General features: G+C 35.8%; 1 protein-coding gene across 3 annotated transcripts; it reads left to right on the top strand.

Annotated features, from left to right (window-relative positions):
* Window positions 1–7,265: 7,265 nt before the first annotated feature.
* On the top strand, window positions 7,266–15,961 carry LOC121726367 (GPI mannosyltransferase 3). Of its 3 annotated transcripts, none has more exons than XM_042113706.1 (10): window positions 7,266–7,309; window positions 7,650–7,921; window positions 8,113–8,338; window positions 8,993–9,140; window positions 9,255–9,383; window positions 9,482–9,634; window positions 9,793–9,894; window positions 10,146–10,325; window positions 10,840–11,062; window positions 15,679–15,961. In XM_042113706.1, the coding sequence occupies exons 2-10, from the start codon at window positions 7,658–7,660 to the stop codon at window positions 15,763–15,765; spliced, it is 1,512 nt and encodes a 503-aa protein (XP_041969640.1). In that variant the 5' UTR covers window positions 7,266–7,309; window positions 7,650–7,657; the 3' UTR covers window positions 15,766–15,961. The 3 variants fall into 3 exon arrangements, with proteins under 3 accessions (XP_041969640.1, XP_041969641.1, XP_041969638.1); XM_042113707.1 differs by lacking the exon at window positions 7,266–7,309 and adding an exon at window positions 7,369–7,487; XM_042113704.1 differs by lacking the exon at window positions 7,266–7,309 and adding an exon at window positions 7,411–7,466.
* The last annotated feature ends 2,302 nt before the right edge of the window (window positions 15,962–18,263 follow it).

Here is an 18,263-nt window from a genome sequence, read left to right as displayed (position 1 = left end):
CCTATAGCATATGCCATTAAGTGGCATTTCGTTTGAATTTTCGTCCGTCGCGGTCGCTCGCGGCAAAGATCTGAAAGCCGCTTTACAGGTTGTTATTAAAAAAAATATTCCATTCTTCAAAAAATTTACCCCCAAAAATATCCCCAAAATGTTTTACCCCCAAAAATATCCCCAAAATGTTTTACCCCCTAAAAAACCCACTAAATTTAGTGGGAAATCCCCATGGTTGGCAACACTGGTATCGTCTATCGAAGACTTCTTCTTCTTCTTCTTTTTTAACCCCCGACAAAAAAGAGGGGTGTTATAAGTTTGACGTGTCTGTCTGTCTGTCTGTCTGTCTGTCTGTCTGTTTGTCTGTGTGTGTATCTGTCCGTGGCATCGTAGCATCCAAACGGGTGGACCGATTTTGATCAAATTTTTTTTGTTTGAAAGCTGACATGATCGAGAGTGTTCTTAGCTATAATTCATCATCATCAGCCTGCTCAGTCCTGGACAATCAGGGTTTATCTGGTTCATGAAAGGCCGTTAGCAACTTGTAGTCGTTTGATGGGTTTTATATTTCATTCTAGTTCGTGATATTTGTGAATATACAATATACGTATACACATAATAATGGAAAGTTGACCTGGTGCTGCAGCATCACCTGGTAATCAATAGGATATCCAGCTCCTCGCCAACTAAGAGCAGAGGTTTCATGTTTGGGTTCATTTTAATTGTGACAACCAGTAAGAAGTAGATAAAGTATAAACAGTAAATAGTTACATGCTGCTGCTGCAGCATCACCTGGATTCTATAGGAACCGAGCTTCGTATAAACCCAAAGTGGAGGTTTCATGTTTGGGCTCATTTTAACGGCCTCATCGAAAAGGACATTGATAGATGAGAATATGATTCTGTTGATAGGAATTATTCTGCACTATAACCAACACAAGTTTAAAAAGTATGAAATAAAATTAAATTAAGAAATTAAGAAAGAAATTAAAAAAACCCCCGCCAAAACAACTTTAAAAAGTAATGAAATAATATTTACTGCCTTTAAGTTCAAATAATTCCTAACTTGTGTAAAGTAATATTTTAGTCCATAATTGTTGTCAAGGTGTGTCGGGGGACCGCTAATGTAAATGTTTAATTTCACTTAACAAGTTTAAGGATCAATTCACAGCGATCTGAATCGAGATAGGTAATCAGCGACTTGGCGGTTATAGGTTGTAGTTTACTTGGCGGTCCCCCGACACACCGTGACAACAATTATGGACTAAAATATTACTTTACACAAGTTAGGAATTATTGGAACTTAAAGGCAGTAAATATTATTTCATTACTTTTTAAAGTTGTTTTGGCGGGGTTTTTTTTTAATTTCTTAATTTAATTAATAATGGCTCCTTAGTGAATCGCCAATGTCAGAGTGTGCTGACGAAAACTCTGCCACAGGATAGCAATATTAGTAACAGGAATGCTCACTTGAAATCTTCTTGAGTGTCGAAATGAACCTGATTAACAAGAGAATAAAATATTTTTTTAATAACCAATATTTACTCTGGGAAATGAGCCCATGTGAGACAAACTTTTTCTTGGTGTGTCTCTTTCGCACAATTGCCATCTATTATATTTTAAGTATAATGGTAGAAAATATAACAGTTCTTTCGTAGCAAAGACAAACATTTTGTTTATGAATATCACGTGCTGTATGTTTGTACGTATACTAATAAAAATATAGAATGCAAAACTTTGTAGGTCTATATAGATCCAAAGTTAAAGTAGGTTGTTTTATTACATTTACACTAGGCAACACTAGAAAACGGGTTTAATATTATCTGTGCGGCACCACACCACAAAAACAATATGGCGTTTTCTTTGTTTTCTGGAGTTATTATTGCTTTGCGAGCTAACAACTTACTTAAAAAGATTTTTAAAATATAGTGTATTGGATTGTAAAATTGTTAAAAATGTATGTGCTGTGATGGCTGTGTGAAAGAATCGTACCCTGGCTGTGGATTATCTTTTCACAGGTAAGTTTGACATTCAGTATGAACTAGGGTGACCACGTATTTTGCACTTTACGTTTTTGTTTTGTTATTACCTAATTAAGTACAACTCGGGCGAATTAACATGACACCTGGTTCAATTGACGTTTCTCTTAAGTACTGAGTGCAAAAAAAGTTTTTTATTTTAAGTTATTTCAAAAAAAAAATTACGTTACCGGAACTAGTTATTTTTATAGGGCTACACTAACCACAGTATTAACCAAGTACGAGTTGGACTCGCCCAAGGGTTCCCCAGCAGGAATACGAGGTTTATGGATGCGTCCGATAATTTGTATCTAGATTCATATTAATATATTCCGTGAGTAGCTAATTCATACCACAGACGCACGGCAATGTTCAAACGTTAATACGAATAACAAAAACTTAACAAATTTAACGTTCAAACGTAACAACTAACAAATAACACAACAAAACTCAACAAAAATCCAAAAACAATAACCATTAACTACTAACAAATAACTCCGAAACGCAAACTCAATAACACACGTGTAACGGTAACAGATATAATATGCTAACGCTACTGGACGCGTACGACGAGAGCGGGGTGCTGCGCGGGGAAGCGAGGGAGGGGTAAAATTTAAGCCAGGTGTCAAGTTAACTCGCCCGAGTTGTAGGTATGTACTAAATTTACACTTGTTGTGTGTTGTGTATATATATATAAATAAATAGGTTTCCAAGGTATTTAGTGACTTCGTTCTTTACTACGCCAAACAAAACAAAATAAATAGTATAATAGACAATGGTATTTATATAAATTTTATATTTCCAGTTTGCCTTCAGATTTAGAGCTAAAGAAAAAGTGATTAGATGTGAAACCCGGGAATTTACGTCAAAGTTCTGTAGTTTGTTCACTTCATTTCAAACCTAAAGATTATCGAACAGAACAGCGGAAAAGATTAAAACCTGGAGTGAATCCTTCTATCTTTCTAAAGGTAATTTAAAAATATTGGAAATAAGCAACATTGTATCCTGATTAAAAAGTTACTGAACAGCAATTTGTAACAACGCTTATTTTATGTAATTGCATTACAGATTTTTCCCGAAAATAAAATTAAAGAGTTAAGCATTATACGCTTCAATACTGTAGAAAACGAAGAACCTGGATCTTCTAAAAGTTTTTAGTTAAAAAAATTAACGTAAATACACAAACATCAACTTTGCTTGCAAGTTACAACCCTAAGAAAAATAAAATTGAAGCGTGAGTTAAAAAATCTTAAACAGAAAATCAAGAGAAGAGATGTAAAAATTAAAATGTATTACGTTTTAAAATTAAATATGCTATGTATTATATCTGTGTTTTATTATTTTTCACCTTTTTTCACCTTTGTTTATGGAATTACCTTTTTCCAAAGAAAATTAAAAATTAATAATTGTTTAGTTCAAAGTAAATAAAACATAATATTTCTGCTTCATTTTGCTTCATCTGCTTTGTTATTTAATTTCAATAGTCGTATTTTCATAAAACGTAGTGATTATATTCTCTTTGGTATTTTCATTTCAAATCGTTTACAGTTGGTCGAAATTCGACCTTAGTTTCAATGACATGAAGACTACTACCTATTTTGTAAAAAATATATATTTTTTTAATTCGTCCCGGTCGGGACAGGCAAAGGGAGCGTTGCCCATACAGCCATTGTAAAAAATATTGACTTTATCATTATTTTTTTCAACTCTTATCTCTGGGACTCAGCTGATCTCAGACTGGCCGTGTAAGCATTGTCTAATACATAGACTTAATATATACTGTCGTAGCATTATATTATGTCTATGGTCTAATAACTATCTAAGATTCAATAAAAAAACTATAATCCATTTTCAATAATTTGTCAACTTGTTGTCAACAGACTTCAACCATAAATAAAATAGTATAGTTCGTAATGTTTATAGGTACATAATCTAAGGTTTAGGCATAGCGATATGTCATATTGCTATACTGTAGTTTAGGCTTGTCATTAAAAAATATGTCATCTTTCCTAGTGTGTTTTATTTGTTAAAAAAATGTATGTTAAAGGCACAGACGTAAAAAAAGTACGGACGTAACCTTCTCTAATCACGAGTGAAGCCTAGTTATGGCCGCCCATGTAGGACGTGTGCGGGATATGAGGGTTGCCATGTACTTAAATCATAAATTTCCCTACTTTTAAATTTTGTAAACTCAGACAAGTTAAATGTATTTTTTATACTTAAACATATTTTTATGTTTTTTTCGCTTCAGAAATGTAAGCGGTTGTTAAAGATGTCATAATGAAAATATTATTTTTATGACACTATAGATAGAAAAAAAAAACACATATTACGTACAGAGAAGTATATTATTTACATAACATTATTAGTAATAATGATTATGTACAAACATTTACAATAATAAAATTATTACTAGCTATTTGACCGAGTTTCGCTCGGTATTCGATAAAACACGAATAAAATGACATTTTCTAAAAATAATTCCTAGCTAGACAGATTTATCGCCCCCGAAACCTATATAAGAAACCTGTATACGAAAAGATATAAGATACTTAAGTCCCGTAACCCGTTTCATCAAACAATCAAGTAATGTTAAATAAATAATGGCTTGTTAAATCAGTTAACGGCCTGTTAGAGCTATCGAGAGTTCTACCATGCGCTAACGTCAAATCAAATCACCTAACATGGTGTTAAATTTATTCCTGGTCTAGAGGTCCATTCAATATTTTCATTCCTACTAGGTCTCAATGACGCTCGGGTGACTACACCAATAGCACCTTCCCTCCCCTACTACTAAAACATTTTGTTCCGTCGGCAGGATTCGAACCCGCGACCCCCGTTTTGAGCCACCGACAGCCCACCCACTGAGCCACAGAGGTCGTCAAACAACAGTTATATCCACTTTTGTAAATTAAGAAATTAATAGGGGTGTAGACTATTTTTAGGAAATATATTTATTTTACAGATGTACCATCAAGGAAGTTGATTCCTATGCAACTGACAGACCAACGTTATTTGGTCGAATACTTATGTCAATTCAATGTTAATTGTGATCTGTCGGCTGGGTTTGACGTAACGCAACCAACCTACTTATGTCCCCGATTTGCATAGGAATCAACTTCTCTGATAGTACATAAGTATTTTGTTACACCTAAAAATATGTATAAAAAATAAATACACTCTTATTTCAATAAAAAAAATCACTATATATAAAAAATATTATAAAGTTATTAAGTAAAATATGTCCATTTTCGGTAATTCTATAATACAAACTCTCAAATCAACAATAATTTGTATTAGATTTCGTTTACTGTCAACACCCCTATTATTGTATTCCTGCCTAATTACTGGTCAATAGTATACTAAATACTTACATGACACTAATAAAAGACAATAAAATTAATTATTTGATTATTTAAAAATAATTTAAAATTTTCCCCGGTTTGGGGAAAATTTCCCCACTTTGTTATGGACATTACTGACCTGTTGAAGTTGAATTAATATTTACATTATTTTATCAAAATACTTTAAAAATATGTTATCTTACCTATGAAATATTATTCTTTGATGTTTTTTGTGTAAGGTTGTATTGTTCCTGTACCATTTTACAACACAAGATGGCATATTTATTTTTATTTATGAATGACAAAGATGTGTCACCGCGATGCAGTCTAATTGCGTAATGGCGGTACGATCGGCTTATTACAGTGCGAGTGTTTGTGCAAGATGTGTACATATGATCGCCTGAGCTTATTAAGGGTGCTTCACTCATTTCTTAATGGCGATCCGTCCGTATTTTTTTTACGTCCGTGGTTAAAGGCATAATTTTAAAATAATATTAGTTCGATGCACTCCCAGGCCCCCGCTACTATATGTGCAATGTGTGCAATGCACACGGGCGCCACCCTCTAGGGGCACCAAATCGCCATTCTTAAGGGGCGCCAAAACCAAAGAGGAAATTTTTTTTTTAAAGAAAAAAAAATTTTTGGTCTATTTTTGCACTTTAACGGTACGGAACTCTTCGTGCGCGAGTCTGATTCGCACTTGGCCGATTTTTATCTGCTTTATTTCACCTACCTACCATTAAAAAAATGCCTTAAGGGGCGCCAAAGTCCTTTTTTGCACACAGGCGCCAGTATCCCTTACGGGGGCCCTGGGCACTCCTTCACCATATAAACTATGACTGTGCAAAATTTCATGCACCTACGTTTCCCTATTTTTCGTAAAAAGGGTTACAAAGTTTTTCGTTCGCGTATTAATATTTTGATGATAATTTCCAACTTTTTATAAGTTCGAAGTGTTAAGCTTCATATTCAGTTCACATCGATATTTATGTCTGTATATTATTGTCTACACAACTCGGTTACGGGTTAAAGACAATATCTTGTCAGAACTGTAAACTTTACATATTGTAATGAAAAAATATAAAAAATCGAGATACGCAAAATACGATATAACCCCAACTAGAAACATATTTTGTCACTTTATTGTCAATCGTGGTTTGTATAGAAAACTATACTTCATTCGGGCTAACTTGTCGCTAGCGGTCATTGACTCCCTGTCAAAAACTTGTCATTTTCCATATAAACCGCGATTGACAATGAAGTGTCAGATATTGTTTATCGTGGTTTTATAGGGAAAATGACAAGTTTTTGACAGGGAGTCAAGTCTGCTAGCGACAAGTTAGCCCGAGTGGAGTATAGGAAATATGAAAAAAATTTGACAGAGGGTTATTGACCGCTACCCTACGAATAATTAAAACTTTATTATTCGTAGCCGCTATCGCCGAGATTGACCGATAGGACACTGGACAATTATTATAGGTACTGAGCGAAGCGATTTTATTTGAATGTCCTACAGATAGGTCATAGGAATGGTTACACTAGTTAGAGAGAGACGGACCAAGATTTATGACCTCTCACTCGGCACGTGCTTAGACGCACAGTAATCTTTCCAGTTATACGTAGTATATATTAATTCCATGGTCCCTACATATTGCTATACTGTGACTCTGCCTTTCTATCGAAGACATTCGAATTTCGAAGTCGATAAGTTGACACTTGACAGATGGTTGACAGTATCAGTCGAACTGTCAGTGTCATTTTGAACAAGCTTTTCTACATTTCTTCGGTGAATTGCATCCCACGGTAAGTTTATTGTATATTTCAATAATAAAAAAGCAGGTTTACTACTTTACTCTATCTCTATGGAATCCTTTGCCTGTCCCGACCGGGACGAAAAAAAAGAAAATCTCTATGGAATTCTATAGTTTATGGTTTATGGCGGCGTTGTGTTGGTGAGGTTAGCGATTTTGTAGAAATATTTGTTATTATTTTCTGTTTGAATGACTTATCGATACCTAAAATGGTATAAATTACAAAGAAAAGTGCTTAATGAATCACTAAAGATCGTATTTAGCATAACATTCATTCAGAAATAGTGATTTTTTTGTGGACGCGTTAGTTGACACTCCTCGCAAGTAAATTGCCAAAAAAATATTAGATTAATCTTACTGCTAGCCCGGCCTGTTTATTCTTTTACCACATGAAGTTGTAAATTCCTTCGTTTTTGCATATTTACCGTAGTAAAATGTGACCGAATCCTGTCATCTATTTATAGACTAACTGTGTTACCTTTTTAGGCGGGAGAATGGCTTTGTTGAGAAGTCTGAGACCTACCCAGGTTCTGTCTGCTATACTTATCGTGAGGATTCTGTCTGTGTTCGTTGTTCAGACATGGTATGTGCCAGACGAATACTGGCAAACATTAGAAGTTGCTCATAAACAAGCATTTGGCTATGGAACCCTTACCTGGGAATGGCAAAAAGGCATAAGAAGCTTCCTGTACCCAAGCATTGTGACTGCTTTATATTATCTGCTGAAGGTTACTAATTTGGATTATCCTGAAGCATTGGTATGTATGTCTGTAATGATTTACAGAAATAAATTATACCCATAAAATAGCTCTTCTCTTAGTAGTTTAGTAGTCATAGTCTCTAGACATTTTCCTAGCCTTAAAGTAGGTAGATTAATGTGTAACAAGTAACCAAAATAATACAAGTAAATGTGATTAAAGTGAACTACATACTACTTTTTTTTTTTCAGGTATTATTGCCACGAATTTTACAAGCCATCATAAGCTCTGCAGCTGATTACAGTTTTTACAAATGGTCTGGTAATCGAAAATGGGCTTTATTCTTAATCCTGACATCATGGTTTTGGTTTTACACATGCAGCAGGACTCTCTTACAAACCCTGGAAACTGCCTTAGTAGCAATTGCCCTATCCTTGTTCCCGTTCAAAGAAGGAAAACTTTCACACTATCAAAAAGGTAAGTAACTATATAATTAGGGTAACATAAAAGCTATTTTCAGTACAAATTTGATTGATTCGAAAATGAATTAGGCTAGAAGAGGGAGTGATTCAGCACTTGTTTTTAGGGTTCCGTACCTCAAAAGGAAAAAAACGGAACCCTTATAGGATCACTTTGTTGTCCGTCTGTCCGTCTGTCAAGACCCTTTTTCTCAGGAACGCGTGGAGGTATGAAGCTGAAATTTATATCAATTACTCAGGTCTACTGTCCCTTGAAGCTGTGAAAAAATCAAACTTCTAAGCCAACGCAATCAAAAGATACAGCCGTTTATGCCGCAAATTTTCGACACTTGCAAGGGAATCAAAACCTACAGGGTGCTTCCCGTGAACTCAGAATCTTGAAATTTGGTACGAAGCAACGTCTTATAGCATAGATAAAGGAAAAATTACGAAAACCATAAATTTTTAGTTACATCACATAATATATATTTTTTTAATAATTTTAAACTTACTACCCATTTCCTCATAAACGCGTAGAGGTATTAAATTGAAATTCATACCAAATACTCAGGTCTATAATACCTTTAAGCTGTCGGAACCCTCGGTGCGCGAGTCCGACTCGCACTTGGCCGGTTTTTTTTTCTTATTTATCTTGTTTTAATTTTTATTTTAGAGGACAATAGATGGATTTGGCTGGCCTGTACATCTGTGTTTGTGAGACCCACATCAGCTCCTCTGTGGATTGTTCTGGGTCTTTATAACTTGGTGACTACAAATCAGGGTCGTCCACAGCTATTGCTGCAGACTTATCTGCCAATAGGGTAAGACTTTATATGATGTATCGTGCAATCACTTGTATGCAAACAGTCAGTTGTTGCTTTTACTTATAAAATGTTTTTTTTTTGTCTTTTTTAATTGTATTTTTTTTATTTCAGGGTCTTAGCAGGTGGGGCACTTGTGGCGCTGGACTCATTTTTTTATGGAAAACTTATAATTACTCCTTGGGAATTTTTCAAGTTAAATGTATTGAAAGATATTGCATCCTTCTATGGCAAGCATCCATGGTAAGTTATTATTGACAAATTGAAAAAGAAGCAGTTTGAATGATTAACAATTTTTCAAATGCTATTTTAACTTGATTTTTTACCACAAATGTTTTCAGGCATTGGTATATTACTCAAGGTCTGCCTGCTGTATTGGGAATAAATATATTGCCTGTAATTTGGGGTATTGCTAAGATTTTAAGGAGACCAAAGGAGAATAAAATAGGCACTCTGTTACTATCCGCAGCTGCATTACATGTTGCTCTTCACAGGTAAGATTTAAAACATATGTATTTTGTATTATTAAAATTTTAAATTGATTGTGTAATGTAAGTTTTCAGAATGTTAAATATTCTGAATTACAAACAAAGTTAATATTATTTGTTTCCTCTGATATAACCTTTTACTATGTTAATGTTTTGTATTTCAGCTACATACCTCACAAAGAGTTCAGATTTGTTTTGCCATTGCTGCCAATTTTGCTGTATATTGCTCAGGATGTTATTGTCCCATGGAGCAGAAAGGCAGAAAAGTAAGTTACACATCAGTAAAATCACACTTATTGCTATCTAGATCAGCATGTCAGAACTCAGATCATATGTTTCTTAAAGAAATATAAAATCGTGTTATGTCTATAATATTAATAATGGGTGATTTTTAGGGTTCCATACCCAAATGGTAAAAACGAGACCCTATTACTGAGACTTTGATGTCTGTCCGTCTGTTCGTTTTCTTGAATTATGCAACCAGTGAAAAATATTGTAATCAATTTCCTTATTTCAGATGGCAACTTTACACCTTGGCATTAGCATTACTTGTTGGAAATGCTATTCCCGCCGCATATTTTGGATTGATACACCAAAAAGCAACTCTAGAGGTGATGCCTCTGTTACGTGAGAATATTTCGAACAACAGAACTTCGATTTTGTTTGCTATGCCTTGCCATTCGACGCCATTATACAGGTAACTATAGATTTGTTCTTACTTTTATAACTGTTAAGGCGTCCACGTCGGCGTATTTAATATATCAACAGACGAGTGATCATATATTTCGATATTGAGCCTTCGAGCAGTGAATTTTGCGGTCTACACCATGGTTTTTTATCGATTTAGAGTAAAACTATCGAGTAAAACCGTACGTGAGTACTTAGCATTATGGTCATTTTTGTAGATCATATAAAGAGGAATAATTCTTCCATACATATTTTTTGGATATTTTGGACCGTTTTAGCAGCGCACGCAACGGAAGCTCTCAAAGATGAATAATTTTTCCCGTTTTTTTTCCACATTTTCCTCTGTTTCTTCGCTCCTAAAAGTCACAGCGTGATGTTATATAGCCTTCCTCGATAAATGGGCTATCTAACACTGAAATAATATTTCAAATCGGACCAGTAGTTCTTGAGATTAGCATGTTCAAACAAACAAACTCTTCAGAATTATAATATTAGTATAGATAAATACCATTCTTATAATTCAGCCACCTCCACGCGAATGTGTCAACTCGCTACCTATCTTGCGACCCGCCGCCGCCAGGCGAGACGTACGAATCCGAGGTGTTCTTCAACAACCCCAACCGGTGGTGGGCGCGCGAGTTCGCTGTCCGTCAGCCCCCGACCCTCGTGGTACTGTTTGACGTGTTGCGCGGCCGCCTGGACGGGCTGCGAGACTACCGCCTTCTGCACGAGCTGCCGCACACACAGGTATGTACTATCAAGGAAGTTGATTATTTCTTCTTCTTATTTAATGGCACCCATAGATGCAGGTTTGCACCACTAAAAGGCATCTGCCTTTTAGTGGTGCAACCGGGCTTCTGTAAGTCCGCCATCTGGCGGACTTACAGAAGCCCGGTTGGCTCACGGTTAACTTATGAGAAAGTGGACACGTGAACTGGAGATAAGGACAAAATGACAGTTGACAGGTAACTAATTAGAGCTCGACAAGGATTTAAATGAATGTGGCGAAAAAAGGAACTATAACGCTGCCATTATACAAAAACGCAATTTTTGACAGTTCTTCTTTACTAGCAGCGCCGCCGCTCACGTTCATTGAAAGCGTTGTCGAACTTTATCTGGCAACTCACAAAGGAGCCATAAATAAAAAAGAAGATAAAGCCTATAAACACATTACCCTGCATAACTCCCATTCGTGTATGCATAATATACGTACCTAAAACTAAATTACAATAAAAACTAGCGTAAAAAGAGAACAGTTTAAATATAAAAAAGGTTGTCATCCAGACTGCTGCCTTTAGGGAGAGTGCCCAGAATACTAGCCACATTGCCCCGCTGTAAGGCCAGGCTTAATCGCTGGCCAAAATACGCTCCAGCCCTCTGGTCACCTGTGCGATCTATGAGGCGGGATGATATAAGATTGAAAAACTTTTTCATATCATCCCCCCACGGGCCTAACGTTTCAAACGCAAGCGGCAGAAATATGTAGCCACGGCTTAAAGATACATATTTTCGCCGCTTACGCGTTTGCGCTTCGGACGCCGCCGCACCAGCCGTCACTGAAGTTCCATGTAAATAGGAGGCCGCCAGTGTGTCGACACATGTTGCGTCCCACACCAAGCACCTCCCACTTTTCCATGGAACTAATGTTAAGCCGTCGGGTCTCTTGCCATCATCACGGGCAATACCAATCGGCTCTAAAATAGCCGGAACGTTGATGGAGACAAGAGCCCGACGTACAACATCATTCAATGCCGCGTGGCGCGACAGACGACCAGCGCTCCGCTGGCAAGAAAGCCCATGGTGACCCAGACGATCTACCATAGATCCACAAGGGCAGCAGTGTGGATGGTTTGTTGGCAAACCTAGTCGCAGACTGATGGCAAGGGAGAAGGTGGTATTGTCCAGTAACGTGCCTAAATTTGGAGATGGAAGTGCTTGGAGCCAGAGTCCAGATTCCCAAGTTGCAGCAGCCAGAAGACGGGCCCGCTCAGCCGCGTCGGAACTAGAGTTAACTAGCTTATCAAATACAACACGGCAAAGCGGCTCATCCCAAAGACGCTGCAAACAAATGTTGGCTGGAACGGCCCCATTGGCACTAGCTTCTCTCCAGGCCTCTAACGCGTCACTATAAAACGGAAAATCAAAGTTGCCAAAAGAAGGGGAGAGAATTTGGCGGGTCAATGGACTGGTACTATTTACTGAAGATAGAAAGGCTGGAAGAGCAACATCTGACACTTTCCTGATGCCGATGCCCCCAAAGCGAATAGGGAGTGATGCTTGGCACCACGCCCTATCCGTAAGTGAACAATTAAAAATATGGGTCAAAATTTTACGGATGGCTGCGTCAAAAGAGGCCAAACTATTGGTAAATTTCCAAACTGGAGAACACCTTAGAAAGTAGGTAAATTTTGGTACAAACAAGCAAAATTTGATAATTTGAAAGGCCATATGAATATTAATTTTTTCCAAACGATCACAAGAATTTTGAAATTTCAACATTTGTTCCTCTAGGAATAGTGGAATTGACTCCTCCAAAATAGGAGCTCCTAAAAGGCGCAGAGCGTATTTATCTATTACTTTAATACAAGGGGCCAAAGTATTAAAATTATTAACCACAGCGGTTTTAGACTGAGTCGTAAATTTGTCACTAAAAAAAAGCTCGCATTTGGAAAAATTAATACTTAAACCAATTTTTTCCAATTCGCTTATTATACACTTTAGGTCATTCCAAACGGTGGAAGGAGGGCCTGCAATGGTCCCATCGTCAAGATACCAAATATTTAATTTAGAAGTAAGGGTCGAAATTATTGGATGAATGGCTAAACTAAAAATAGCCGGCCCAAGGGGATCTCCCTGCTGACAGCCAACCGCAGAGTCGATCAAATGGCCCATATAAACGAGTTGAGTAGGCGTATTGTAACACTGCCATATAAAGGGATAAATGTCGGGTACCTTGTCTAAGCACTGATTAAGCAGGGCACGGCGGTCGACCGAATTAAAAGCATTCTTGATATCGACTTTGAGAACTACATCATCGTCACAGTTATGTATGAACCCCCTGAGGCTGTGGACAGCAGCTTCACAACCGCCTTTGCAACTGAAACCTAATTGAATCGGTTTGAATTCCTTAATCAATTTGGGGTGAATACTTTTACAGCAGATTTTAGCGACTATTCTACGAAAAGTGCTACCCACAGCAATTGGACGGATTCCGCCATCTTTTTTCTTTAGAGCACAGAGATTAGCACCGTATAGTACATTTAAAACTTCCGAGTTCACTTGCCCTGAAAGCATTAGGTTTACGAGATCCGTCAGGTCGCTCAGAAGTGTTTTACCAGCATCAGCAGTGGAACTACAGATTAGATCTTTGAGATGTTGCGGTGAAATCCCGTCCAAGCCACCTGCCGAACCGTTCCTAAAAGACATTATGGCAGACAGCACCATTTTGCTTTCAGCAACTATACCAGAACCGGTCGGTGTAGGGAGATTAGGAGTTACAGAGGTATACGGATGTTTTTCTTTTAAGGCAGTCAAGGTGTCTGGGGAATTTGTAGCCCGCACATCCGATGAAAATAGGAGATTGGACGCGCCTTTTATATCCCCGTCACAGATTTTCGCTTCTATGATTTTGTTGACACACAATGGCTCTTGTCGTTTAAAATATGTATTACTCCGCTGAAAATCACTGGAGGAATAAATGTTAAAACTTTTTTCAACGCAGTTTTGTTTTATAATTTTCGTAAGAGAACATTTTTTAGAAGAGGAATTTGCGTGGAAAATTTCGTATGAAAAGACAAAAAGGTTTTTCCATGCATCTTTAGAATTTTCTTTAATAACCCGTTTTAATACTTCGGAAAGTTTTAGGGCGACAGTCACACGGGCGCCTCTTGGGATTCTTTTTATAACAGGGGTGGATGCTTTTAAGCGAGAAAGGACAGAACACAGATCCTCGGCTTGCAATTACTGAACTGTATGCGGGAGAGGGGGAGGAACATGTACATTGCTATTTGACGACTGCTTATGGCATTTACTCACATGTATGCTTAGTCCTCTCGAACCCTTAAAGAATTTTGGTTCTGAACAGAGCAAACACTGCTAAAAGAAGATAAACATCTTTGTTCGTAGCGTTGCCATAACATTTTTAAATGGCGGCGGGGGTTGAAGCCTACAAGGGACGTGTTCGTCGGCGTAATTTTTCTTAAAAACCTCTTATGCGCATGTTACCAAAACATGTCATGTCATGGCAACGCCATGAACAAAGTTGTTTATATACTTAGTTACCTGTCAACTATCATTTTGTCCTTATCTCCAGTTCACGAAAAAAAAATTAACTTGTGAAATTTTGACCAGTTATCGGTACGCTTATATTTAAGTTCGTAGCAGTGTAGCACACATGTTAAAAATGGGTCTATGTTGCGTTACCATTGTAACGTCCAAGAAACGTATGGCACCTCTACGTCGCCGCAAAGCGGTGTTTTTCTTAAGTTAAGTTAATAAACAGCGCTTTGCAGCGACGTCTTCCGACGCTCGGGAAATACGACCGTTGCCGAAAAATTCTATGCGCATTATCGTAGGCTTTCACTTTGGGAGCACTGTACATTGAATTGACATAACCCGTCCAAATCAATTTCTTCATTGCTACATTAAAGCGAAAGTTAACCAAGCACTCTACATTGCGTTCTCACATTTCGCGGGGCAGGCCGCAGGATGCATACCCGCCTTCCTCGCACCTGACATGGGCTAAGGAAACTTTGAAAGTGGATGCCAAGTTAATTTCAGTTGTATTGTTTTTCCTGTTGTAGCTATTGCAACAGTATACCAAATGCATACACGAAAAGTATTCCTGATTCATTGGTCACATTGTGAGCTTTTACATACTGATGAAATGCTTACATTTGATAGTTAATTTTTATATTCATTAATGTCACAAACTATTTAATTCAACAGTGATTATTTTGTGACGTAAAAGCTACTCTATGCTAATTACTCACATATGGTTTTGCTCGATAGTTTTACTCCGAATCGAAGGAAATGACATATTTGACATATTTAATTCCATCGAGGCCGGCTCGAAGCGAGCCTTCGAGCTGTCAGTTTTGCGGTCCACACAGTGGTTATTGCTCGATTTGGAGTAAAACTATCGAGCAAAACCGTATGTGAGTACTTAGCATTAGGCTGGTATAAATAGTCAGTACTCAATATGCATCTCGGTCTCAAGACACGGTTCAGGCTCTGTTGGTTGGCTGTCAAAATTTGGACCAATCACAGAGCCGAACCGCGTCTTGAGACCGGGTCGCATCTTAAGTACTGACTATTTATACCGGCCTTAAGAATTATAATGTGAAATAATATTGTTTTCTCAGTTTCCAGAAGGCGAGGTGAGTGAGAAGGTTCTTGTTTACCAAAGGAAGGAAGCCAGACCAAAAGTACAAACTGACGAAGTTGTATAACATACTGCAACCAGAAATCAAGACGGACTCTATGGGGGAACCGACAGTGTTCGTATCTTAAATAAGTAATCTATCAGATTTTATACTTTTTATTGACATTTTTATAAAAGATAATTTGGTATCAAAGGTTCTAATGACATGGGTAACGGCCTTTCCCAATATTTAATCTATCTCTGGTTTGACATACAACCGATCGCAGCTAACATTGAATTGACATAAAATATATGTCTCTAATATCTAATGTGAGCTATTCCTATTTCTAGTAGGGCAAAACCAGAGATAGATCAAATATTGGGAACAGCCGTTAGTTTACTGATTTGAGTAAAATATTTTTCACAACTCATGAAGACAAAAATTTTGAAACTAAATAAATTTTGTAATTTTTATAATTAACACTTTCTATGCAATAATATTATCCCACCTTATCTAAATAATAAAACTCCGTATAGTTTATGTATATATAAAAAATGTCCAAATCCTTGATCGACATAAATCACACATTTTTTCTTGTCATATCATAGTAAAAATATTTACCCTATGATCAATTTTACGGTTAACTACTGTATAATATGAACCAGGATGAATTGTCATGGTATTCTCACAGTGAAGCATCCAGAGGAAGCTATTGTCCAAGGTTCCGTTCTCCTTTTCAAGATTAATAATGGATTAATATTAAAGAAATAAACTATGCCAAAAGACAAAAAACTGGTATTGCCAACTTGATCAAAGTAAGAGTTTCTATATTATGTGCGATTAAATTTCTTTGAAGTAAATATGTGCGATTAATAAAAAATACATAATCTGTTAAATATAGGTTTAATAAAAAGTTACATAAATGGAATGTTTCAATACAAATTATATAATTTAGTTTGTATATTTATTAATTTTGTAGTTAATTTTAGTCTTTATATTTTGGCATAAGATTAAAATGGGTGGTGGCAATTGACAGCTTTTTCGTAAGTTTATAAAAAGTTAATTGCAATCTTAAATATTTCGCAAACTTTAGAACGGCTTTAGAAAAATCGTATTCAGGAAAAATTTATATAGCTAATATTAATTTATGGAGACAGAACAATGTTTGACGAGACAGTTAAATGTATAAAATCAATAATTTGAGAAGATAATTTATTATTTTACTGATAAAATAACGTAAAAAACGTTACTAACGTTTTAATACTATAAAAGATATCTCGATTGTCACATCCTCATTGTGTTCTCGAAAAATAAATAGATATAGTAAGTATTCAAACAAAATATTAGGTTTTGATTCAATTTAAGTGATTTGCTTCAATTATTGATTGAATATCAAATTTTAATATCTTTACAATGTTACAGTTTTGAAAACTCAACATTTGGAAAAGTATCGGTTTATTAAAAGAAGATAATATTTACTTTGAAAATTTTCCTGTAAGTGCAAGAAGTCTTTTCTATGTTGAAACTATTATTATTATAGGTCCTAATAATATCAACTATGTATTAGAAACGTATACAGCAATTACCATAGGCACTTCAGTGAAAAAAATTACTATTGTAATAACTTATAACTTAAAATTTGTCTAATATCTATAATTGATTATTATCCATGACTAAATGGTACAAGAGTAGATGTATGACTTGCCAAAGGAAAAAGTTAATTGTTATAATGTAACATTTGTGTTATATATTATGTGTAATTGTTTTTCACTGTTTTAATCTGCAACTTCCACCGAATTATTACTAAACTTTCATTAGTACATTGAAGAAATTGAATTGTCTACTAGGTTAAGATGATAATGTTTGATGTAGTTTCTGCAGAAAAAGCGCTTCAGTAAGTTTCAAATACTTGACAAAATTGTATGTTACATATTATTTTCTGTACCTAATGCAAAAAATTAAGACTAGATTTTGTGTCATACTTGTAGTAATAGTTTGCTTAACAAGATTGACTATGCTTTATATTATGTTGCAATTCATAATTGATACATTTATTTACTATTTTTACAATTTAATTTACGATTATGATAGATTGTTTTAATTCAATTATTTAAATAGATAAGATTGCCTTGCTCAAAATAAAAGACGTAAGCTAAGATCAGTGTTAAACATTTTCTCAGTAATGTTAACAATAATTCATATAAATAGAGTATTTTATAGCATTTTTACTTTAATCCTAATGTGTTTGTGGAACGTACTTGTCTTGTAACTAGTAAGTATTTTCCGTCCGCTAGATACTCATTCTTGTATTGTATTAAAAAATACGAATGTAATATAAGTCCAGGTATTATTGTATACCGGTATCAACCTAATTTAAATACATTTTTTTTGAGCAATCAAGGCATTTTATATTAGTTAATGTTGTTTCTGTAGTGTAAGTCAAATGTCTTCTATAGATTGTGGAGTGTGAAATTTTAATAAAGATTTTATTTTTAAATTAGTGTCTTATTTATCTTATTTACAAAAGAAATGTAAACAAACTTTAAGCCTATCTATCAGCGCAAAAACCGACGCAACCTTGTTTT

The sequence above is a fragment of the Aricia agestis genome, chromosome 4 (assembly GCF_905147365.1).
Source record: "Aricia agestis chromosome 4, ilAriAges1.1, whole genome shotgun sequence".
NCBI lineage: Eukaryota > Metazoa > Arthropoda > Insecta > Lepidoptera > Lycaenidae > Aricia > Aricia agestis.
This window is presented reverse-complemented; position numbering and strand designations above follow the sequence as displayed.

Coding starts and splice junctions, on each gene's coding strand:
- LOC121726367 (XM_042113706.1), top strand. CDS start 7,658: ATGGCTTTGTTGAGAAGTCTGAGACCTACCCAGGTTCTGTCTGCTATA. Junction 9,141..9,254: donor CAGACTTATCTGCCAATAGG/GTAAGACTTTAT, acceptor TTTTTATTTCAG/GGTCTTAGCAGGTGGGGCAC. Junction 9,635..9,792: donor TTACATGTTGCTCTTCACAG/GTAAGATTTAAA, acceptor TTTGTATTTCAG/CTACATACCTCACAAAGAGT.